The sequence below is a fragment of the Neofelis nebulosa genome, chromosome 18, assembly GCF_028018385.1.
Source record: "Neofelis nebulosa isolate mNeoNeb1 chromosome 18, mNeoNeb1.pri, whole genome shotgun sequence".
NCBI lineage: Eukaryota > Metazoa > Chordata > Mammalia > Carnivora > Felidae > Neofelis > Neofelis nebulosa.
The window spans coordinates 7,862,134-7,888,570 of NC_080799.1; the positions used below are offsets into that span (position 1 = coordinate 7,862,134).

The 26,437-nt window shown below is 48.3% G+C and overlaps 1 protein-coding gene across 1 annotated transcript; it reads left to right on the plus strand.

The window, feature by feature from the left end:
- Positions 1 to 12,056: 12,056 nt before the first annotated feature.
- Positions 12,057 to 26,216, plus strand: MUC17 (mucin 17, cell surface associated). The gene is made up of 11 exons (XM_058710304.1): positions 12,057 to 12,269; positions 14,553 to 14,741; positions 15,235 to 15,365; positions 15,748 to 15,806; positions 18,746 to 18,897; positions 19,303 to 19,371; positions 19,461 to 19,623; positions 20,541 to 20,702; positions 20,889 to 20,986; positions 24,156 to 24,235; positions 25,789 to 26,216. Coding segments are annotated over exons 1-11 (1,146 nt in total). The 5' UTR covers positions 12,057 to 12,268; the 3' UTR covers positions 25,831 to 26,216.
- The last annotated feature ends 221 nt before the right edge of the window (positions 26,217 to 26,437 follow it).

A 26,437-nucleotide genomic window follows, 5' to 3' on the forward strand; every position in this document is an offset into this window, starting at 1 on the left:
CACGACCACAGTGATTTCTTCTACAGCAGCCACGTCCCCTCCAACCCCCACTGAGAGTGCCACCACAGTGCCTACATCTACAGATCTCAGTTCCTCTCCTACTCCCACTGACAATGCCACCACAGTGCCTTCTCCTACAGAGGCCACTTCCTCTCCAACATCCACTGAAGGTGCCACCACAATGTCTTCTACAGAGGCCAGTACGTCTCCACCTTCTGCTAACAGCACGACCACAGTGATTTCTTCTACAGCAGCCACCTCCCCTCCAACCCCCACTGAGAGTGCCACCACAGTGCCTACATCTACAGATCTCAGTTCCTCTGCTACTCCCACTGACAATGCCACAACAGTGCCTTCTTCTACAGAGGCCACTTCCTCTCCAACATCCACTGAAGGTGCCACCACAATGTCTTCTACAGAGGCCAGTACGTCTCCACCTTCTGCTAACAGCACGACCACAGTGATTTCTTCTACAGCAGCCACCTCCCCTCCAACCCCCACTGAGAGTGCCACCACAGTGCCTACATCTACAGATCTCAGTTCCTCTGCTACTCCCACTGACAATGCCACAACAGTGCCTTCTTCTACAGAGGCCACTTCCTCTCCAACATCCACTGAAGGTGCCACCACAATGTCTTCTACAGAGGCCAGTACGTCTCCACCTTCTGCTAACAGCACGACCACAGTCATTTCTTCTACAGCAGCCACCTCCCCTCCAACCCCCACTGAGAGTGCCACCACAGTGCCTACCTCTACAGATCTCAGTTCCTCTGCTACTCCCACTGACAATGCCACAACAGTGCCTTCTTCTACAGGGGCCACTCCCTCTCCAACATCCACTGAAGGTGCCACCACAATGTCTTCTACAGAGGCCAGTACGTCTCCACCTTCTGCTAACAGCACGACCACAGTGATTTCTTCTACAGCAGCCACCTCCCCTCCAACCCCCACTGAGAGTGCCACCACAGTGCCTACATCTACAGATCTCAGTTCCTCTGCTACTCCCACTGACAATGCCACAACAGTGCCTTCTTCTACAGAGGCTACTTCCTCTCCAACATCCACTGAAGGTGCCACCACAGTGTCTTCTACAGAGGCCAGTACGTCTCCACCTTCTGCTAACAGCACGACCACAGTGATTTCTTCTACAGCAGCCACCTCCCCTCCAACCCCCACTGAGAGTGCCACCACAGTGCCTACATCTACAGATCTCAGTTCCTCTGCTACTCCCACTGACAATGCCACAACAGTGCCTTCTTCTACAGAGGCCACTTTCTCTCCAACATTCACTGAAGGTGCCACCATAATGTCTTCTACAGAGGCCAGTACGTCTCCACCTTCTGCTAACAGCACGACCACAGTGATTTCTTCTACAGCAGCCACCTCCCCTCCAACCCCCACTGAGAGTGCCACCACAGTGCCTACATCTACAGATCTCAGTTCCTCTGCTACTCCCACTGACAATGCCACCACAGTGCCTTCTTCTACAGAGGCCACTTCCTCTCCAACATCCACTGAAGGTGCCACCACAATGTCTTCTACAGAGGCCAGTACGTCTCCACCTTCTGCTAACAGCACGACCACAGTGATTTCTTCTACAGCAGCCACCTCCCCTCCAACCCCCACTGAGAGTGCCACCACAGTGCCTACATCTACAGATCTCAGTTCCTCTCCTACTCCCACTGACAATGCCACCACGATGCCTTCTTCTACAGAGGCCACTTCCTCTCCAACATCCACTGAAGGTGCCACCACAATGTCTTCTACAGAGGCCAGTACGTCTCCACCTTCTGCTAACAGCACGACCACAGTGATTTCTTCTACAGCAGCCACCTCCCCTCCAACCCCCACTGAGAGTGCCACCACAGTGCCTACATCTACAGATCTCAGTTCCTCTGCTACTCCCACTGACAATGCCACAACAGTGCCTTCTTCTACAGAGGCCACTTCCTCTCCAACATCCACTGAAGGTGCCACCACAATGTCTTCTACAGAGGCCAGAACGTCTCCACCTTCTGCTCACAGCACGACCACAGTGATTTCTTCTACAGCAGCCACCTCCCCTCCAACCCCCACTGAGAGTGCCACCACAGTGCCTACATCTACAGATCTCAGTTCCTCTCCTACTCCCACTGACAATGCCACAACAGTGCCTTCTTCTACAGAGGCCACTTCCTCTCCAACATCCACTGAAGGTGCCACCACAATGTCTTCTACAGAGGCCAGTACGTCTCCACCTTCTGCTAACAGCACGACCACAGTGATTTCTTCTACAGCAGCCACCTCCCCTCCAACCCCCACTGAGAGTGCCACCACAGTGCCTACATCTACAGATCTCAGTTCCTCTCCTACTCCCACTGACAATGCCACAACAGTGCCTTCTTCTACAGAGGCCACTTCCTCCCCAACATCCACTGAAGGTGCCACCACAGTGTCTTCTACAGAGGCCAGTACGTCTCCACCTTCTGCTAACAGCACGACCACAGTGATTTCTTCTACAGCAGCCACCTCCCCTCCAACCCCCACTGAGAGTGCCACCACAGTGCCTACATCTACAGATCTCAGTTCCTCTGCTACTCCCACTGACAATGCCACCACAGTGCCTTCTTCTACAGAGGCCACTTCCTCTCCAACATCCACTGAAGGTGCCACCACAATGTCTTCTACAGAGGCCAGTACGTCTCCACCTTCTGCTAACAGCACGGCCACAGTGATTTCTTCTACAGCAGCCACCTCCCCTCCAACCCCCACTGAGAGTGTCACCACAGTGCCTACATCTACAGATCTCAGTTCCTCTCCTACTCCCACTGACAATGCCACAACAGTGCCTTCTTCTACAGAGGCCACTTCCTCTCCAACATCCACTGAAGGTGCCACCACAATGTCTTCTACAGAGGCCAGAACGTCTCCACCTTCTGCTCACAGCACGACCACAGTGATTTCTTCTACAGCAGCCACCTCCCCTCCAACCCCCACTGAGAGTGCCACCACAGTGCCTACATCTACAGATCTCAGTTCCTCTGCTACTCCCACTGACAATGCCACAACAGTGCCTTCTTCTACAGAGGCCACTTCCTCTCCAACATCCACTGAAGGTGCCACCACAATGTCTTCTACAGAGGCCAGTACGTCTCCACCTTCTGCTAACAGCACGACCACAGTGATTTCTTCTACAGCAGCCACCTCCCCTCCAACCCCCACTGAGAGTGCCACCACAGTGCCTACATCTACAGATCTTAGTTCCTCTGCTACTCCCACTGACAATGCCACAACAGTGCCTTCTTCTACAGAAGCCACTTCCTCTCCAACATCCACTGAAGGTGCCACCACAGTGTCTTCTACAGAGGCCAGTACGTCTCCACCTTCTGCTAACAGCACGACCACAGTGATTTCTTCTACAGCAGCCACCTCCCCTCCAACCCCCACTGAGAGTGCCACCACAGTGCCTACATCTACAGATCTCAGTTCCTCTCCTACTCCCACTGACAATGCCACCACAGTGCCTTCTTCTACAGAGGCCACTTCCTCTCCAACATCCACTGAAGGTGCCACCACAATGTCTTCTACAGAGGCCAGTACGTCTCCACCTTCTGCTAACAGCACGGCCACAGTGATTTCTTCTACAGCAGCCACCTCCCCTCCAACCCCCACTGAGAGTGCCACCACAGTGCCTACATCTACAGATCTCAGTTCCTCTGCTACTCCCACTGACAATGCCACCACAGTGCCTTCTTCTACAGAGGCCACTTCCTCTCCAACATCCACTGAAGGTGCCACCACAATGTCTTCTACAGAGGCCAGTACGTCTCCACCTTCTGCTAACAGCACGACCACAGTGATTTCTTCTACAGCAGCCACCTCCCCTCCAACCCCCACTGAGAGTGCCACCACAGTGCCTACATCTACAGATCTCAGTTCCTCTCCTACTCCCACTGACAATGCCACCACGATGCCTTCTTCTACAGAGGCCACTTCCTCTCCAACATTCACTGAAGGTGCCACCACAATGTCTTCTACAGAGGCCAGTACGTCTCCACCTTCTGCTAACAGCACGACCACAGTGATTTCTTCTACAGCAGCCACCTCCCCTCCAACCCCCACTGAGAGTGCCACCACAGTGCCTACATCTACAGATCTCAGTTCCTCTGCTACTCCCACTGACAATGCCACAACAGTGCCTTCTTCTACAGAGGCCACTTCCTCTCCAACATCCACTGAAGGTGCCACCACAATGTCTTCTACAGAGGCCAGTACGTCTCCACCTTCTGCTCACAGCACGACCACACTGATTTCTTCTACAGCAGCCACCTCCCCTCCAACCCCCACAGAGAGTGCCACCACAGTGCCTACATCTACAGATCTCAGTTCCTCTGCTACTCCCACTGACAATGCCACAACAGTGCCTTCTTCTACAGAGGCCACTTCCTCTCCAACATCCACTGAAGGTGCCACCACAATGTCTTCTACAGAGGCCAGTACGTCTCCACCTTCTGCTAACAGCACGACCACAGTGATTTTTTCTACAGCAGCCACCCCCCCTCCAACCCCCACTGAGAGTGCCACCACAGTGCCTACATCTACAGATCTCAGTTCCTCTCCTATTCCCACTGACAATGCCACAACAGTGCCTTCTTCTACAGAGGCCACTTCCTCTCCAACATCCACTGAAGGTGCCACCACAATGTCTTCTACAGAGGCCAGTACGTCTCCACCTTCTGATAACAGCACGACCACAGTGATTTCTTCTACAGCAGCCACCTCCCCTCCAACCCCCACTGAGAGTGCCACCACAGTGCCTACATCTACAGATCTCAGTTCCTCTCCTACTCCCACTGACAATGCCACCACGATGCCTTCTTCTACAGAGGCCACTTCCTCTCCAACATCCACTGAAGGTGACACCACAATGTCTTCTACAGAGGCCAGTACGTCTCCACCTTCTGCTCACAGCACGACCACAGTGATTTCTTCTACAGCAGCCACCTCCCCTCCAACCCCCACTGAGAGTGCCACCACAGTGCCTACATCTACAGATCTCAGTTCCTCTGCTACTCCCACTGACAATGCCACAACAGTGCCTTCTTCTACAGAGGCCACTTCCTCTCCAACATCCACTGAAGGTGCCACCACAATGTCTTCTACAGAGGCCAGTACGTCTCCACCTTCTGCTAACAGCACGACCACAGTGATTTCTTCTACAGCAGTCACCTCCCCTCCAACCCCCACTGAGAGTGCCACGACAGTGCCTACATCTACAGATCTCAGTTCCTCTCCTACTCCCACTGACAATGCCACCACGATGCCTTCTTCTACAGAGGCCACTTCCTCTCCAACATCCACTGAAGGTGCCACCACAATGTCTTCTACAGAGGCCAGTACGTCTCCACCTGCTGCTAATAGCACGACCACAGTGATTTCTTCTACAGCAGCCACCTCCCCTCCAACCCCCACTGAGAGTGCCACCACAGTGCCTACATCTACAGATCTCAGTTCCTCTGCTACTCCCACTGACAATGCCACAACAGTGCCTTCTTCTACAGAGGCCACTTCCTCTCCAACATCCACTGAAGGTGCCACCACAATGTCTTCTACAGAGGCCAGTACGTCTCCACCTTCTGCTAACAGCACGACCACAGTGATTTCTTCTACAGCAGCCACCTCCCCTCCAACCCCCACTGAGAGTGCCACCACAGTGCCTACATCTACAGATCTCAGTTCCTCTCCTACTCCCACTGACAATGCCACAACAGTGCCTTCTTTTACAGAGGCCACTTTCTCTCCAACATCCACTGAAGGTGCCACCACAATGTCTTCTACAGAGGCCAGTACGTCTCCACCTTCTGCTAACAGCACGACCACAGTGATTTCTTCTACAGCAGCCACCTCCCCTCCAACCCCCACTGAGAGTGCCACCACAGTGCCTACATCTACAGATCTCAGTTCCTCTGCTACTCCCACTGACAATGCCACAACAGTGCCTTCTTCTACAGAGGCCACTTCCTCTCCAACATCCACTGAAGGTGCCACCACAATGTCTTCTACAGAGGCCAGTACGTCTCCACCTTCTGCTAACAGCACGACCACAGTGATTTCTTCTACAGCAGCCACCTCCCCTCCAACCCCCACTGAGATTGCCACCACAGTGCCTACATCTACAGATCTCAGTTCCTCTGCTACTCCCACTGACAATGCCACAACAGTGCCTTCTTCTACAGAGGCCACTTCCTCTCCAACATCCACTGAAGGTGCCACCACAATGTCTTCTACAGAGGGCAGTACGTCTCCACCTTCTGCTAACAGCACGACCACAGTGATTTCTTCTACAGCAGCCACCTCCCCTCCAACCCCCACTGAGAGTGCCACCACAGTGCCTACATCTACAGATCTCAGTTCCTCTGCTACTCCCACTGACAATGCCACAACAGTGCCTTCTTCTACAGAGGCCACTTCCTCTCCAACATCCACTGAAGGTGCCACCACAATGTCTTCTACAGAGGCCAGTACGTCTCCACCTTCTGCTAAGAGCACGACCACACTGATTTCTTCTACAGCAGCCACCTCCCCTCCAACCCGCACTGAGAGTGCCACCACAGTGCCTACATCTACAGATCTCAGTTCCTCTCCTACTCCCACTGACAATGCCACAACAGTGCCTTCTTCTACAGAGGCCACTTCCTCTCCAACATCCACAGAAGGTGCCACCACAACGTCTTATTCTTCAGAGGCCAGTTCATCTCTACCTTCCACTGACAGCACGACCACAGTTATTTTTTCTACAGGTGCCACTTCCTCTCAAACCCACACTGAGAGTGCCATCACAGTGGCCACAACAGTGCCTTCCTCTACAGAGGCCACTTCCTCTCCAACATCCACTGAAGGTGCCACCACAACGTCTTCTACAGAGGCCAGTACGTCTCCACCTTCTGCTAACAGCACGACCACAGTTATTTCTTCTACAGCAGCCACCTCCTCTCCAACCCCCACTGAGAGTGCCACCACAGTGCCTACATCTACAGATCTCAGTTCCTCTCCTACTCCCACTGACAATGCCACAACAGTGCCTTCTTCTACAGAGGCCACTTCCTCTCCAACATCCACAGAAGGTGCCAACACAACGTCTTCAGCTCCAGAGGCCAGTTCGTCTCCACCTTCCACTGACAGCACGACCACAGTGAATTCTTCTACAGCAGCCACCTCCCCTCCAACCCCCACTGAGAGTGCCACCACAGTGCCTACATCTGCACATCTCAGTTCCTCTCCTACTCCCACTGACAATGCCACAACAGTGCCTTCTTCTACAGAGGCCACTTCCTCTCCAACATCCCCAGATGGTGCCACCACAATGTCTTCTACAGAGGCCAGTACGTCTCCACCTTCTGCTAACAGCACGACCACAGTGATTTCTTCTACAGCAGCCACCTCCCCTCCAACCCCCACTGAGAGTGCCACCACAGTGCCTACATCTACAGATCTCAGTTCCTCTCCTACTCCCACTGACAATGCCACAACAGTGCCTTCTTCTACAGAGGTCACTTCCTCTCCAACATCCACTGAAGGTGCCACCACAATGTCTTCTACAGAGGCTAGTACGTCTCCACCTTCTGCTAACAGCACGACCACAGTGATTTCTTCTACAGCAGCCACCTCCCCTCCAACCCCCACTGAGAGTGCCACCACAGTGCCTACATCTGCAGATCTCAGTTCCTCTCCTACTCCCACTGACAATGCCACAACAGTGCCTTCCTCTACAGAGGCCACTTCCTCTCCAACATCCACAGAAGGTGCCACCACAACGTCTTATTCTTCAGAGGCCAGTTCATCTCTACCTTCCACTGACAGCATGACCACAGTTATTTTTTCTACAGGAGCCACTTCCTCTCAAACCCACACTGAGAGTGCCACCACAGTGGCCACAACAGTGCCTTCCTCTACCGAGGCCACCTCTTCTCCAACATCCACTGAAGGTGCCACCACAATGTCTTCTACAGAGGCCAGTACGTCTCCACCTTCTGCTAACAGCACGACCACAGTGAATTCGTCTACAGCAGCCACCTCCTCTCCAACCCCCACTGAGAGTGCCACCACAGTGCCTACATCTACAGATCTCAGTTCCTCTCCTACTCCCACTGACAATGCCACAACAGTGCCTTCTTCTACAGAGGCCACTTCCTCTCCAACATCCACAGAAGGTGCCAACACAACGTCTTCAGCTCCAGAGGCCAGTTCGTCTCCACCTTCCACTGACAGCACGACCACAGTGAATTCTTCTACAGCAGCCACCTCCCCTCCAACCCCCACTGAGAGTGCCACCACAGTGCCTACATCTGCAGATCTCAGTTCCTCTCCTACTCCCACTGACAATGCCACAATAGTGCCTTCTTCTACAGAGGCCACTTCCTCTCCAACATCCACTGAAGGTGCCACCACAATGTCTTCTACAGAGGCCAGTACGTCTCCACCTTCTGCTAACAGCACGACCACAGTGAATTCTTCTACAGCAGCCACCTCCCCTCCAACCCCCACTGAGAGTGCCACCACAGTGCCTACATCTACTGATCTCAGTTCGTCTGCTACTCCCACTGACAATGCCACAACAGTGCCTTCTTCTACAGAGGCCACTTCCTCTCCAACATCCACTGAAGGTGCCACCACAATGTCTTCTACAGAGGCCAGTACGTCTCCACCTTCTGCTAACAGCACGACCACAGTGAATTCTTCTACAGCAGCCACCTCCCCTCCAACCCCCACTGAGAGTGCCACCACAGTGCCTACATCTACAGATCTCAGTTCCTCTGCTACTCCCACTGACAATGCCACAACAGTGCCTTCTTCTACAGAGGCCACTTCCTTTCCAACATCCACTGATGGTGCCACCACAATGTCTTCTACAGAGGGCAGTACGTCTCCACCTTCTGCTAACAGCACGACCACAGTGATTTCTTCTACAGCAGCCACCTCCCCTCCAACCCGCACTGAGAGTGCCACCACAGTGCCTACATCTACAGATCTCAGTTCCTCTCCTACTCCCACTGACAATGCCACAACAGTGCCTTCTTCTACAGAGGCCACTTCCTCTCCAACATCCACTGAAGGTGCCACCACAATGTCTTCTACAGAGGCCAGTACGTCTCCACCTTCCGCTAACAGCACGACCACAGTGATTTCTTCTACAGCAGCCACCTCCCCTCCAACCCCCACTGAGAGTGCCACCACAGTGCCTACATGTACAGATCTCAGTTCCTCTCCTACTCCCACTGACAATGCTACAACAGTGCCTTCTTCTACAGAGGCCACTTCCTCTCCAACATCCACAGAAGGTGCCACCACAACGTCTTATTCTTCAGAGGCCAGTTCATCTCTACCTTCCACTGACAGCACGACCACAGTTATTTTTTCTACAGGAGCCACTTCCTCTCAAACCCACACTGAGAGTGCCACCACAGTGGCCACAACAGTGCCTTCCTCTACAGAGGCCACTTCTTCTCCAACATCCACTGAAGGTGCCACCACAACGTCTTCTTCAGAGGCCAGTACGTTTCCACCTTCTGCTGACAGCACGACCATAGTGATTTCTTCTACAGCAGACCCCTCCCCTCCAACCCCCACTGAGAGTGCCACCACAGTGCCTACATCTACAGATCTCAGTTCCTCTCCTACTCCCATTGACAATGCCACAACAGTGCCTTCTTCTACAGAGGCCATTATCTCTCCAACATCCACTGAAGGTGCCACCACAACAGCTTCTCCTTCAGAGGCCAGTTCGTCTCCACCTTCCACTGACAGCACGACCACAGTGAATTCTTCTACAGTAGCCACTTCCTCTCCAATCCCCACTGAGAGTGCCACCACAGTGCCTACGTCTATGGATCTCAGTTCCTCTCCCACTCCCCCTGACAATGCCACCACAGTGCCTTCTTCTACAGAGGCCACTTTCTCTCCAACATCCACTGAAGGTGCCACCACAATGTCTTCTTCAGAAGCCAGTACGTCTCCACCTTCTGCTGACAGCACGACAACAGTGATTTCTTCTACAGCAGCCACCTCCCTTCCAACCCCCACTGACAATGCCACAACAGTGCCTTCTTTTACAGAGGCCACTTCCTCTCCAACATCCACAGAACATGCCACCACAACGTCTTCTTCTTCAGAAGCCAGTTCGTCTCCAACTTCCACTGACAGCACTACCACAGTGTCTTCCTCTACAGAAGCCAGTTCATCTCCGACACCCACTGAGAGTGCCACCACATTGATTTCTTCCACAGCAGCCACTTCCTCTCCAACCCCCACTGAGAGTGCCACCACAGTGCCTAAATCTACAGATCTCAGTTCCTCTCCTACTCCCACTGACATTGCCACAACAGTGCCTTCTTCTACAGAGGCCACTTCCTGTCCAACATCCACTGAAGGTGCCATCACAACATCTTCTTCTTCAGAGGCCAGTACGTCTCCACCTTCCACTGACAGCACTACCACAGTGATTTCCTCTACAGCAGCCACTTCCTTTCCAACCCCCACTGAGAGTGCCACCACAGTGCTTGCATCTACAGATCTCAGTTCCTCTCCTACTCCCACTGACAAGGCCACAACAGTGCCTTCTTCTACAGAGGCCACTCCCTCTCCAACATCCACAGAAGGTGCCAGCACAGCGTCTTCTTCTTCAGAGGCCAGTTCGTCTCCACCTTCCACCGACAGCACTACCACAGTGTCTTCCTCTACAGAAGCCAGTTCATCTCCAACACCCACTGATAGTGCCACCACATTGATTTCTTCCACAGCAGCCACTTCCTCTCCAACCCCCACTGAGAGTGCCCCACCAGTGCCTACTTCTACAGATCCCACTTCCTCTCCAACATCCACTGACAGTGTCACCACATTGCCTTCCTCAACGGAGGCCAGTTTCTCTCCAACTGCCACTGACAGTGACACCAGTGTGCCTATATCTACAGCAGCCACTTCATCTCCAACTTCCACCGACAGTGCCACCACAGTGACTTCTGCGACAGAGTCCAGTTCCTCTCCAACTCCAACAGAGAGTGCCACTACACTGCCTTCCTCAACACAGCTAAATTCCTCTCTAACTCCCACTCACAGTGCCACCACAATGCCTACGTCTACAGAGGCCACTTCATCTCCAGCTTCCACTGATAGTGCCACCACAGTGTCTTCTTCGACAGAGAGCAGTTCCTCTCCAACCTCCACTAACAGTGACACCCCAGTGCCTCCTTCTACACAGGCCACTTCCTCTCCAACTCCCACTCACAGTGCCACCACAGTGCCTTCTTATACAGAGGTCACTTCCTCTCCAACTCCCACTGAGAATGCCACCACACTGCCTTCCTCAACAGAGCCAAGTTCTTCTCCAACTCCCACTGACAGTGCCACCACAGTGCCTGCATCTACAGAGGTCACTTCATCTCCAGCTTCCACTGATAGCGCCACCACAGTACCTTCTTCGACAGACGCCACTTCCTCTCCAACTTTCCCTGTCAGTGCCACCACAGAGTCTTCTTCTGCAGAGGCCAGTTACTCTCCATCTCCCACTGACAGTGCCATGACTGCGCCTTCTTCTACTAAGGCCACTTCATATCCAACTTCCACTGACCATGCCACCACAATGCCTTATTCTACAGAGGCCACTTCTTCTACAACTTCCAGTGAAATTGCCACCACAGTGCCTTCCTCTACAGAAGTCAGTTCCTCTCCAACTTCTGCTGACAGTGCCACCACAGTGCCTTCTTCTCCAGAAGCCAGCATGTCACCAACTTCTGTTGACAGTGCTATCACATTCCCTTCTTCTACAGAAGCCAGTGTGTCACCAACTTTTGCTGAAAGTGCCACCACTCTGCCCTCTTCCACAGTGGCTACACCGTCTCCAACTCTTCCTGACAGTGCCTCCACAGTGCCAGCTTCCACAGGGGCTCATACATCCCCAACACCCTCCCCTAGCAATATCACTATATCAGCAACTTCCATCGGGGGCCACACTTCCCCAACATCTTCTGTAGGCAGCACACTTTCAACAAGTGCTTCTCACACCACCTTACCTGTATCCATTCCTGATCACTCCAGTTCTGCAACAACTTCTGCGTCCTTTACGTCTGTGACTCCTGAGGTTGTTACTACCACTACTCTGTCCACCTCGATCTCTGGGACAACACCCAGCACACAGAGGAGTACCTACACCACAGTCCCGGTTGTCTCCACTAGCTCGACCACTGTTATAAGCATCACCCCTACCCCAACATCTACTGCTCCAGCAACCACACCAAGTAAGCAATTTCTTGAGTTTGCCTTTTGAAGTTTACATTTCTTTTCAATCTGCCCCCATGGGTGGTTTTCTTCTTAAAGTTTTACCCCTTATACTCTTCTTTTGCTCTTACTGGTTTCCCATGAGATCAAACATCCTCAGTGTTGTCACCCTGTCTCTGACCTCTCTGTCCTGCCCGCTGTTTCTTGAACTAGGTCTGCTCTTTCATACAACACACTTTACCTCTCTGCCTGGACACCTTCAATCCCCAACAAAGTGTCTGTACACCCCATTCCTTCCTTTTGTACTCTGCAAGCCTCTGTCCCCCTGCGTTTTATATTCTATAATCTCGTGAACTTCATATTTTTCATTTGGATTTCACATCTTTTTAGTGTTTTTTTTTCCTCATTGATTTTGCTTATGCTTAAGTGCAAAGGTTTTTTGTTTCTGTGTTGGAGGAAGGTGTTGCCAAAAGTATTCACATAAGCCTTTGGCAACTATCTCTCTGCTACCATTCACTTATTCGGTTTTCTCTCATTCTCTGAGCATCCACCATAGAAGCCAAAGAGGGTTCGTTTTTATCAGCTCTGAACTCTGCCTCTATCCCCTCAAATGTTTTCATATCCTTATGCCTCCCTGTCTGTTCTCTGTCTCTAGCTTCCACTCAATTCTCTTCATTCTGGGTAGTATGAGACCTGCCCCACTCCACACCTACTGTTACAATAAGCTGTCATTATATGATATGTAACATATAATATATATTATACAATATACTGTTATACTTGTGAGATTTATTATCACAGTGAGAGAGGATATTTGGCATACGTTAAGAAAAATATACAAGTTAAAATACTTGAAGACATTTCATGGTTTAGATGAACTGTAGATAAGCCCAGAGACATATGGTCTGTGTCTGCCTGGAGCACTGCCCAATCCTGTCCTGAATTCAGGAAAATGAAGGGCAGCTGTTCAGCATTTGGCTACTGCATTTTCTCAGTGCTTTGTGAATTCTTCCTCTGGTGAGTTCTTTGCCTGGCTTTGATTTTATGTGGCTTTGTTCTTTGGTTTCTCTCCAATGTGGCATTGTCTTGTTGAGCTCTCTGGTTCTCCAAGAGAGGTGCTGAGCATCTTCAGAGAGAAGGTCTGGACCTTGCATCTCCAGGAAGTCCCACAGGTGTCTCATGGTGAATGCACAACCAACAGGCCCATAGCTGGTGCTGATCACCTTTCTGAAGGCAGATGGCCTCCCTTCATCTTCCTCCTATTCCCTGGAGTTTGGCTTCCCTGTTGACTCTTGGGCAACAGGTGACAGACCCCAGTAACTGTTTTTGCTGCTACGCACAAGCTTGTGCTCAGCACTTGGATCAGGTCTAGACATCTTCAGTAACACACAAGAAAGACAGACAGACAGACAGACAGACAGACTTAGGATTTATGGATCTTTATTGTGCCCAGGACACCACTCTTGACTCAACTCTTCCATTCTTCCTGAATGTCTTGGACCAAACACCTGTAACCAGAAGCTGTGTGCTATCATGGCCATGGTGTGGCCCATGCACTCTGAGTCTGGTGGGGGAGGTGAGGAGTAGACCAGAAGGTAGAGGTGGGGCAGGTCTTCATAAAGTATGTGCATACCTTATGTGCCTTCCTTCACATAACACACCTGGAATACTAGTCTATGCAGGTACAGCTTTTTTCAAGAAAAGCCAAAGAGAACAGAGCTGTCACTTTTCCAGTTGGTAGATATTGAGAGTTGTCTGTAACCACCTCTTTTCTATTTAAATGAAGTCTACACTCCTCCCTCAAACTACACGTCCCAGAAAAATAAAAAGGAACCAGGAATAGTCATAATGGTCACAATTTCCAGTATGAGCTCTTTCGAAACAGGTATTGAAGAGACAATGACATACTCGTTCCCAGGCTTGCTGGAATCCTAGATGGGTCAAGTTCCTCTGGGTTCTCTCAGTTTCTAGTTCCTCTTTTCTTTTCCTCAGCCTTGACTGTGTTGTCCCTCACTCCATGACAACACCAGGTTTCCTGTTCCTTGCTTTTTGGTGCTAAAGTAATTCATACTGAAATACTCCAAGACCAGGTCAAGTCTGGCCTCCACATGGACCCTTGAGCAGGTGTCTTAGTCTCTCTCCAGCTCACTTGCCCCATCTGTAAAGTGGGCATGACACTAACTGTCTTGCCCACCTCAGGGTCTCATAAGAATATCAAATTAGATGGTGTCTGTGAAAATGTGTTGCAAGCTGTAAAATGTTCTGCAAGTATGTGTGGGTAAACAGGGTCTTGTCCCTTTCAGTGATCTGCTTAAATGGAGGGACGTGGGATGGGAAGACCTGTATTTGCCTCACCGGTTTCCAAGGAGACCAGTGCCAGCAAGAGATCATGCTCTGCCAGAATGGAGGCTACTGGGATGGAATCAAGTGCGTGTGCTCTGGCCTCTTCCAGGGGCCAAAGTGCGAGGACGTAGTCCCGAGCATTGAGATAGGTGAGTAAGACAGCAGGGCCCTGCTGTCCCCAACCCTGGGCCCAGCCTCCACACTGGGCCCCCATTCCTGCCCCTCTGCATGCCCAGGAATGTGGTCTCTTTGGGGGCAACCATTTTACTCAGTAGTAAGAAAGTTGAAACATTAAAAAATGAATAAAGCAAGAAGGTACAGTTTGGAACAAAACACAAATCTGGTGCAGAATTTTACCCTAAAGTACACTTCAAATAAGTGAGTGTATGATTAAGCAGAATAGAAAAAAAAATGTGTGCAATTCTCTAAAAGAATCTAAGACTTGAGAGCCCCTCAGCTCCATCCCAAAGCCATGAGAAGTTCAGTGTACTCCCCACCCTACAGGGGCACTCTAATGAGACCTGAGTGGCCGTCAGGGTGATGGTCCAGGGAGGAATTGCTGGAGGTGTGGGTCTCTTTGGGAAGGAGACCCTCAGGGGGGCTCTGTCCTCAGTAAATGGTGCTACTGTCTGACTCCTTCAGAGCCTCCGCCGGAGACCGTCTCTGCCCAGGTAGACATGACCGTGACAGTGACCAGTGTGGAGTTTACCAAAGAACTAGAAGACCGGACTTCCGTAGCATTCAAAAAATTCAGTGACATATTCGAAGAAGAGGTGAGTCTGGGAGAGCAAGTCCCTGTGCGCCACTCAGCTCTCCCCAGGGAGGAGTCTTTAGAGATGAAGAAAGCAGTTGAGGGCTTTTCTCATGTTAGGGGACTGTGTTTCTCTGCTCACCCTTTTCCTCAGGGCTTGCCAGAGAGAGGGGAAAGAGAAAGCAAGTTTCCATGTAAGGGCTACCAGGGGCCCCAGGGGTGGGGATGGTGTCTGAGAAAGGACTGCTCCATCTGGACAGTGTGCCACTGCCAGCTTCTGGTGGGGGATGCGGGATGTGGGATGCAGCCAGTCCATCCTCTGCCCTCCTGAGATTCTATGGAAAGGCCTGGCAGGCTCCAAGTTGGGGCCTCTGGGATGACATAGTGACCTCCTTGCCTTTCAGATGGAAACTGTTTATAAAGGAATCCCTGAGTATGATGGAGTCAACATCACAAAGCTGTCGTGAGTATCTGTGACTCCTGGGAAAAAAGTCTTGGGGTGGAAGCAATAGTCATAATTATTACAAAGACGATTGTAACTGTGCCTCCTGTATTAGTTTGCTAGGGCTGTCATAACAAAATACCCTGGAAATTTATTTCTCACAGTTCTGGAGGCTGGAAGTCCAAGATCAAGTGTCCAGTAGGTTTGGTTTCTTCTGAGTCTCTCTTTGGCTCGCAGACAACCATCTTTTTGCTGGGCCCTCACACAGTTTTCCTCTGTTCATGCACATCCCTGGTATGTCTTTGTGTGACCAAATTTCCTCTTCTTTTTGTTTTCTTTTTAAGTTTTTATTTACTTATTTATTTAGCAATCTCTACACTCAACATGAGGCTCAAACTCATGACCCCGAGAACAAGAGTCATACCCTCTTTCCAACTGAACCAGCCAGGCACCCCCCAAATTTCCTCTTCTTTTTTTAAAATGCATTTTTATTTTATTTTATTTTATTTTTTATGTTTTTATTTTATTTTTGAGACAGAGAGAGACAGAGCATGAGCAGGGGAGGGGCAGAGAGAGAGGGAGACACAGAATCCAAAGCAGGCTCCAGGCTCTGAGCTGTCAGCACAGAGCCTGATGCGGGGCTTGAACTCACAGACTGTGAGATCATGACCTGAGCTGAAGTCAGATGCTCAACTGACTGAGCCATACAGGCACCCCTTTAAAATATATTTTTAATGTTTATTTATTTATTTTGAGAGAGAGAGAGGGAGAGAGAGAGAGAACAAGCAGGGGAGGTGCAGAGAGAGAGGGAGAGTAAGAATTCCAAGCAGGCTCCGCACTGTCAGTGTAAAGTCTGATGTGGGGCTCAAACTCATGAACTGCGAGATCATGACCTGAGCCGAAGTCCAGAGTTGACCTCATTTTAACTTAATCATATCTGTAAAGGCCCTGTTCTCAAATACAGATATGTTCTGAGGTGCTGGGGGTTAGGGCTTCAACACATGAATTTGGGGGGAACACAATTCAGCCCATAACACCCTCCAACAGTTATAGTTTCACACATATTTTCCAATTTGGAAGCTCATAACCATCCTGCGAGTGAAGCCAGCAGGACTCTTCCCATTGCACAGATAAAGAAACTGAGGCCTAGAGAGAGGCAGTGAGTTGCCTGAGGGATCGTTTTTGGAGTGGTAGAGCCAAGACTCAAACAGAAGTCCTCTTATGCTGGAGACACTGACACACAAGAACACCTGGAGGTTACTCGTGGGATGGACACCCCATTTGCCTTCAGGGATGAGGCCAAATAACTCAGCTTGAGAGGGAACCACAGGGACATGGTATCCATGTCCACAGTTGTCCAGTATTCACTTCCACTCACCTTGCACAGGATTCCAGCCCTGTTATTGACCTCAACTTCTTGAAACCCTGCAGGTATCTTGGGTTTTCTACTCTACTTCCTTGGGCCAGATATGAGGAGACAGCTGGGCTCTGAAGGCTCCAGAGAGGTCTGGGAGTGGGTGTTATAAGTGAGAAAAATTCACCTCAGAATCTTGGAAAGAAGAATCTCTCTTTCCATCTCTGGTGTGGGAACCATCTCTCTGGTGTGACCCTCATGTTACAGATGAGGGAACAAAGGTCCCATGGTGCCAACTAGCTGGTCAAAGATTACCCTGATACTCAGGGCCAGTGCCAGGATTTCATCCTGCACCTCCTCACTCTACTACACCTGCAAGGCCTTGATAAAGCCATGTTTCTCCATGGGAACTTCCAGAACAGGGACTGAGGACAGTGATGGAGCCTGGGAGATGCCTGAGGCCATCACCACATCATGTCCTTATTGAGAAAGATGCCATTGAGCTAGAAGATCCCCTGCTCCCCTCTAACTTGTTATTCTATGGGTTATTCTAATTCTACTATTCTATATATTATAAGTTTAATTATTATATCATATAACTCTATTATTCTATATTATATTATTCTTTATGTTGTTCAGGAGTATCACCACTCCTCATCTTTTTTTGTGTGTTTGAGTCTCTGAATATAGCGGTAAGGAAAAAACAATGGAAAAAGAGTGCTTTTGGCTTCTAGTATTTAAGAATCCTGAATTGTGAGCATGGGAAGGCTGGACTTGTTGCTATATTTTTAAACCCAGAAAGCACTCAGTCCTGGAGTGCAAATAATCCCTAATCTATGTGAGACAGAAGTAATGCATGTTCTGGAATAAGAGCTTGTTGACCTCCAAGCATTTCTGATTCTGTTTTGCACACACACAAGATGGAAAGCTTTGGGGATTCAGAGTTAGGGAAGAGGAATGGACTCAAATGGAAGCTGTGAGTGTGTCTGAAACCAGTCTCTTGGTAGCTTTGCCCCTGGTTTCTCCTAGCTCCTAAGCAAAGAGTAGGGAGAGATTTTGGGCTAGAATTTTAACCTTTTACGTGTCAGAGATTCACTTTAGAATTGACAGAAGTGTATGTGAGTAGAAAATATGTACATATGCACTTTCAAATCTTTGCATTCTCTTAAGAGACTCACAGACCTGCAGCCTGCCACCCAGCAACTCATGAATCCCTTAAGAGTCCCTGTGTGACCTCTTACCTCTTAAGGACACCTTGCCAGCAGCTGCCCGGTCTCTTGCTGGAATGTATCTAATGATACCTTGATCTTCCACAGTCCCATCTCTCTATCCATCTTTGCCTTCAAGCTTTCCCACAGGGTTGCCCAGAACCTAACCTTTGAGACAGTCCTCTTAGGTACAGGTTGTGGTATGAGCCCTATGGGGAGGTGCTTAGCACAATGCCTGGAATGAGCCTTCACCCAGTGAACACTGTGTCATCATTTCAACCATCCTCCCCCAGCTCTGCCTTCCCATGGGGGCAAAGAGGGCATGGGAAAAGGGGTGGAAAAATAAGCACCTATTATGACCTAGGAGGATGCTCATAGACATCTTTTTCTCTCCTCAGTGCTGGCAGTGTGGTGGTGGAACATGAAATCCGCCTGAAGGCCAAGTTCACCCCAGAATACAAGGAAGTTTTGGATAAGGTCACCCAGCAGGTGACAGAAAAAATCCAGAATGTAACCAAAGAACAAATAAGCATAAATAATACCTGCAAAAGTAAATTCCTAGGCTTCTGGGAGGGGCATGAGGGGGTCCTCAAGGAATCCTTAAGCTTTGTCATCCCTGGGGTGGTGGAGGGGGAAAAGGCAGGTGTACATGCAGGCTAAATTCTGTGGGCACCAGCTTGTGGGAAAATGAGAACAAGCATGGCTTGTTATGTACAGCAGATTTTTCTGAATGTAATGAGTCCTGTGGGAATCTTAGCAAAGGTGTGTGTGGGAGAAGAAGGACATGGGGAAGGCACAGGGCACTTGGAGGGCCATTGTTCTGGAGAGCTGGGAGTGAGGCTGGCATTCCCAATCGTCAGGGATGGGTTTCCCACCGCTCCCTATTGCAGCCCCACTCCCCCACCCCCTACTAAGCAAGTTTGTTGTAAGGGGCTCTATGTGTCTCCTTTCACAGGCAAACTGTGTTTCAACACGACTGCCACTAAGGTGCAAAACATCACAGTTACCCAATACGACCCTGAAAGTAAGCGACTGGGGGGGCTCCAGGGAGGGCGGGGGAGGTGGGCAGTGTGCCTGGCTTCCTGGTCACGGCAACTCCTCCGTGCCCCACAGAGGAATGCCAGAAGAAGGCTGGGGCAGAATATGCTGCCTACTTCTTCGTGGAGTACAAGAATCTGAAACCAAACTGCATCAGCCGCTGCATGCCAGGCTTCAACCAGTCCATGGACTGCCACTTTGGGAAGTGCCAGCTAGAGACGAATGGTCCTCGGTGTTAGTGAGTGTCCCACCACCCCACTCTAGCTTGGTTTTCCTCCTTCCCCCCTGGGGACCCCACTTAAAGGCCAAGGTCATGTAATGGGTCCTGGCCTCTCTTGAATGCAGCCAGCCACAAAGGACATGCATAGGCAGAGCCCCAAGGCCAGGTCTCAGTAATCTCAGTAGCTCCCCTCCCCTCGGGTTTATGCAAGGACTGTGTCAAGCTCTGAAGAAGCAGAAGGAAAGCTTCAGCCTTGGGAAATCCCCAGTCAGTTGGGGAAGACAGGGTCTGGCTTCCAGGGGGAGACCAGCATACTCTGCTGATGAAATAAGGGGACGCACCCACATGGGGAAGGCGGAAAGCCCGTAAACGCTGAGTCACAGGAGTATGCGAGCAAAGAAAGGCATTGCCTACTGAAACTAAAGCAAAAAGAGACCAGGGGGAAGGAGTCACAAATATGCAAAGGCCTGAGAATATGTCCTGGGAAAGTTTCCTGAAAGAAGATTTTGCAAGCTGGTGTGGGGAGGAGAGGAAAAAGTGTATCTCCAGGGAAGAGAGGGAGCTTCAGAGGCAGAGTGCGTGCTGGGGATCCAGGAGGGGGAGTTGCTTTTCCTGATGGAAAGGGTGGCTGATAACGTGATGGTTAGTGTGTGGATAAAAGGGTTAATGTTGGGGTCTCAAGTTCCTGGGTACAGCCCAGGGCAGTGCCAGAGTCAGGCCAACTGTTCTAGATCCTGGGCTGCAAAACCTGAAAGTATTGGACTGAGTATCGGGCTTCCATGGTGTGGGAAGCTGGACTTTGCTTCTGTCCATCCCCTCAGGGCTCCTTGTTCACCCGTGGGGTCAGCCAGCTCTGAGGCAGGGAGGCTGCAGGTGTCAGCTGGCCCTGACTCAGGATGCTCCCTCTCCCTACTTTCCCCCTCTGTCCATCTCAGCTGCCTGAACACAGACACTCACTGGTACAGTGGAGAAACCTGTGAGTTCAGCACCAAGAAGAACCTGGTGTTTGGGTTGGTGGGGGCAGGCTTCGCCGTGGTGCTAGTCGCCCTTGCTGTTCTCTTGCTGTTCATGTTCCGTTCCAAGAAAGAGGTGAACAGGTGAGTCACTGCTGCCACCTTTTCCACTTGCCTCCAACTTTTCCTTTTTTAGTCCCTCTGCCTTCAATCGTTCATCCTCAGGGTGGACAGTGGGGGAGCTGAAAGCAGGGACATAGCCAGTCCCCAAATCTGCATGCTTGTCCTCTGCTCATAATGGAATCTCTCTGGGGCTATTTCTATCAATAGGCAAAAGTATAAAGTGACTCAGTTGTACAAGTGGCATGAAGAAGATGGAGGACCGGAACCTGGGACCTTCCAAAACATTGGCTTTGACATCTATGAAGGTATCGGAGATCCTCAGTGGACTCAAAATGTCTCCACGTGTGGACACACACATGAGAGGCACGTGGGAGGACTTAAAAGAGCAAAGGGAACAGTATTTCCATCTCTAAAACATTTGGTTACACATCTGTACCCCTATTTCCACCACTGGCTCCTGCAAGGCCCTGAATGAGGTGTAAGCATTTGCACAGCATAACTAGACCACTGGGGGAAGCACAGGTTACTTGATGATTATAGATTTCTCCAGAACCTAAAACTGCCTATATGGACACCAATAGACACCTAGGAATAGGTGAGCTCACCGATAGGTGAGTTCTAGCTCAGCCACGTGAATAATTGTGGATTTTGTCAGGTTAAATGTACTTGTTCAAATTTTGAGAAATCAAGTCTTTACATTCTAGAGAAGGGAAAAATAGAGTGGGGAAAGCATTTTTGCCAAGCCACAAATAGACAAGAAAAGAGGAACAGATGATAAGGAAAGGGATGACAAACAGGAACACAAAACAAAATGGCAGGAAATAATCTACCATATCAACAACAACAAATATAAGTGGATTAAACACACCAGCTAAAAGAGGGATTTTTTTTTAAATCTAGCTATTTCCAGTGAATGAAAGGCAAAGAAAGGACAAAGGCAAAAGTATGGAAAAGGACAAAAAGGAGAAATACTAATACTATACTAATACTAATACTATAGCTATATTTGGTGCAGGCAAATAAACTCTAAAACAAAAAGAATTATTAGGGATCAAAATGATCAATATCTACTAGGAAATAGTCTTACTCTGCTAAGAAGATATAACAAGTCCAACTCATGTGCCCTATAAAGGGCAAAAATTGACAAAACTATAAGGAAAAGTTGATGAATCTAACAACATAATGGGAGGGTTTTTATTTTATTTTTTTAATGTTTATTTATTTTTGAGAGAAAGAGGGAGAAAGAGGATGAATGGGGGAGGGGCAGAGAGAGAGATAGAGGAGACACAGAATCTGAAGCAGGCTCCAGGCTCTGAGCTGTCAGCACAGAGCCCAGTGAGAGGTTCAAACTCTCGAACCATGACAGCACAACCTGCCAAAGTCGGAAGCTTAACCATCTGAGCCACCTAGCTGCCCCACATGATGGAGGATTTTTAAAACATCTCTGCTGGTAGTTAATTAATCAAACAGATGAAAAATCATCACGGATATAGGACTTTCATACAAAATAATGAATAGCCTTAACATAATTACCATAGATTGAATTCAATGACTGGAGCGTATGTATTCATTACAAGAGCATACAGAAAATTTGTAAGACTCACCGCACACAAAGCCATAAAAAGTCTCAAGAAATTTCAAAAAAAAGCTATTTAAATCAGACTATATTATCCAACCAGAATGCATATAATTAGAAATTAATAACAAAAATATTTCTGGAAAACAAAACTAAAAATCCTATACCTTTGGAAATTAAATTATTTTTTCATTTTATTTATTTTAGCGAGAGAGAGCACAATCAGGGCAAAGGGACAGTGGGGAGAAAGAGAGAGAGAGAGGAGAGGGGGGTGAAAGAGAGACAGAATCTTTAAAAACATTTTTTTAAACATTTATTCAGTTTTTGAGAGACAGAAAGAGAGCATGAATGGGGAAGGGGCAGAGAGAGAGGGAGACACAGAATCAGAAGCAGGCTCCAGGCTCTGAGCTGTCAGCGCAGAGCCCGACGTGGGGCTTGAACTCGTGAACCATGAGATCATGACCTGAGCTGAAGTCGGATGCTTAACCAACTGAGCCACCCAAGTGCCCCAAGATAGAGAGAGAATCTTCAGCAGGCTCCACAATCAGTGCAGAGCCTGACACAGGGCTCGATCTTATGACCCTAGGATCATGACCCGAGCCAAAATAAAGAGTCTGGATGTTCAACCAACTGAGCCTCTGCTCATCATAAAACAATTTCCATTTCCTGGTGAAGGTATCCAGGCAAACACACGGAAATCATTTTCAATGATAAAACATTAGAAGTCATTCCATTTGGGGAACCTGGCTGGCTCAGTGGGTGTAACATGTGACTCTTGATTCCAGGGTAGTAAGTTCAAGCCCCACGTTGGGTGTAGAGATTACTTAAAAAAGTAAAATCTTTAAAAATAAATAAATAAATAAATAAATAAATAAATAAATATTATTCCATTTAACCAGGGGTTCGTAAACTTTTTCTACAAAGGGTCAGATAGCATATTTTGGGCTTTGTGGACAATATGATCTCCATTACAACTATTCAAACATGCTGATATAGCATGAAAACAGCCATAGACAATATATAAATGAATGATAAGTGTGATTGTACCCAATAAAACTTTTTGACCCTTCAAAACTGTAAAAAAAAAAAAAAAGTTCTTAGTTTGTGAGTCATATAAAAATAGGTGTCAGACTCACAGACCATAGTTTGCCAACATCTGCATTGAACCAGAAGCAAGTCACAGATGCCCTCTATTACCAGTTCTATTAATTATTGTCCTGAGTGTCCTAATCAGTATAATAAAAAAGAAAAAGAGATAAAGGTTTAAAGATTGGAAAGAAAAATGTCTGTCATTTGCTGACATATTTCTATGTCATCTAACATAAAAATCCAAGAGAGTGTTATGTCACTAGAAGTAATAGAATTTATCAATTTGCAAGACATAAGATCAATTGCATGTCTATGCATCAGCAACAGATCATTTAATTTAAAAAATACTCCTTATACAGCAACAAATATATATAATACCTAGGAATATATCCAACAAAAGATATTGAAGACTTTCCAGTGGAAACTGATAAAACTTTATTTAAAAACATTGTAGAAATCCTAAACAAAGGATGTCCATGAACTGGGGTATCAATATTCTAAAGTCATCAAATGGTGCCCCCAATCCGAGGCCAAAACTTAATGGGCTTTTCACAAACTTAAGAAGCTGCTTGCCAAGTGCTTGTGGTTTTTCTTTGTTGAATTTTTAATGTGATTTTCCACATCTTCCGAGAACCAATCAACCCATTTGCTGAGGTCTGGTAATTTAGGTAGGCTTCATGTTTGCAATGGTTTTTGGTTTCCTGGGAAGAGGGGATACACCTCTCACCCTGCAGTGGGTGGGATTAGAGGTAAAGACAGGAGCTTGTCTTCCTAACTATCTGCTTCTGTGGGGCTTTCCTCCTGTCCAGATCAAGAGGACTCCATCCACTTGGACACCATTTATAATAACTTCCAACCCTCCTTGGACCACATAGACTCTGAAACAAAGGTAAGAAAGGCATGGGTGAAGTGCTAACCTCCCCTACCCTGAGTCCCTAGATCCTCTCCTACCATGGGGAGATCTTTAGGAAAGCAAAGTCATGTTTATGACTTGTTAGCCCAGGTGACCATCTAGGTCTACATTGCTGGAAATAAACATAACTCAGAGTGCCAACAGGTGGGAGAAGGAGCTAAGCAGCAGGGTGGAATCTAGCTTCTCTAGATCCCTGAGGCTCCAGGCTCAGAGATTTCTTTTCACTTTAAGTATGTCCTTGATGGCCAGCTTATTTAGTTTATTTAGTTGTTTTAATTTTGAAACCCACCTAAAAGTAAAAATAGTAATGCACTAAATACCTCACCTAGACCAACAATGTTTGACATGTGGCCACATTTTCATTGCATGGCATTGTGTGTGTGTGTGTGTGTGTGTGTGTGTGTGTGTGTATAACATACATTATCACCAAGTTTTGCTGAACCATTTGAAAGTCAGTTGCAAACATGAAGACATTTGATCCCTAAAAAATTCAGTACACACCCCCAAATGCCATTAGCATTCCCAGTAAGTTGATGATAATTTCACATATAATCCAATATCCATTTTCCCAATGAACCCAAGAACATCTCATATTACTAGTTTTTTGAATGTGAAAAAATTTCACTCCCTGACTTTTGTTGAGTCTCCTTGGTCTCTTAAAACCAGAATTGGGGCGCCTGGGTGGCTCAATCAGTTGAGCATCTGACCTCGGCTCAGGTCATGATCTCACGGTCTGTGAGTTCGAGCCCCGCATCGGGCTCTGTGCTGACAGCTCAGAGCCTGGAGCCTGTTTCAGATTCTGTGTCTCCCTCTCTCTCTGACTCTCCCCCATTCATGCTCTGTCTCTCTCTGTCTCAAAAATAAATAAACACTAAAAAAAAAAACCAGAATTGATTCCTACCTTTAAAATATATTGACTTTTTTTTTAACAGTCTAGGATGATTGTCTTAAGGAGTGTCCCACATTTTGGATGTATCTAATTATTTCCTTGTGGTGCCATTTAACTTGCCCCTCAATCCTCTCTATTTCCTATAAACTGACAATTAAGCCTAGAGGCTTGATTAGACCCAGCTTAGACATTTTTGTTAAGCAGATATCATGGATAATGCTACTGCATCACCTCATGAGGTAGCTAATGTCAGGATGTCCTACTATGGTTGAGGCCAAGATTGGTCACTTGGCAAGGGGTGACCACTCATTGATTGCCATCTTAATTTTATTTCAACTGGATGGATGTTCAAGGGCAGACAAAATGCCCTCTAAGTATTCATACTTCAGAAGAAGTGTGATTAGCTTCAGGCACTGTACTCCTTAAAGAAAGCCTTGGGGCGAAGATAAACTTCCTAGCCAGGATACCTTTAAAACTACATAAGTCGGGGGTGAGTGGGGGAGACAATTGGTTTGTACTAGAATCTAGGTTATAGGGTAAGTTCTAAGCTGAGCACTTCCCCAATCCCAAGACTCTTATGTTTCCAAATCTCAGGTTCCTTATAAACCTAGCTTTCACCCGGTTCTATCTCTCTTTCCAGATCAAAATTCAGAGGCCCCATGTGATGATGACATCGATTTAAGGCAAAGGCAGTTTCACGTGGAGCTGGGAGTGAGGAAATCTCACTTTGGCTAAGCCTGGTGGAACATTTCCCCATTGAGAGCATTCCATGGAACCTGATGAAAACAAAACCCGCACCAAGGAGGAACAGGAGAGAGACCACAATGCTGGCAAACTCTCAAAACACCATGGAGAAACTCCTGTGGGCTTGTCATGATCTCAGGCGAGGCCCTCCTGTTCACACAGGGAAGTTCTTCCTCCCTCCTGCCTTGCTTCAGCACCAAGGACAGCACCCAAACCCAACAGCTTGCAGTGGTGCTCACTTAAACACGGAACTGAACTTTACATTTTACAAAACACTCTTGCAAGATTTATTGCCCTTCATCTTCATGAAAAACATGCTTTAAAACATTGAGAATTTTCTTTGAATATATAGGATTATTAGTATTTCTAAAGTTCTAATATTTATCTATAGGTTCTGATTTTTTGTTAGTATAATAATATATATTTCTAATAACTAAAAATAACAAATGAAGCAAATTTGTCACATTTTTCATGGTTCCCAGTTCTTTATCCAGCGGATACCCTATACTAGTTCCTGTTTCTCACCTGCCAGGCTCTCTCTCCTC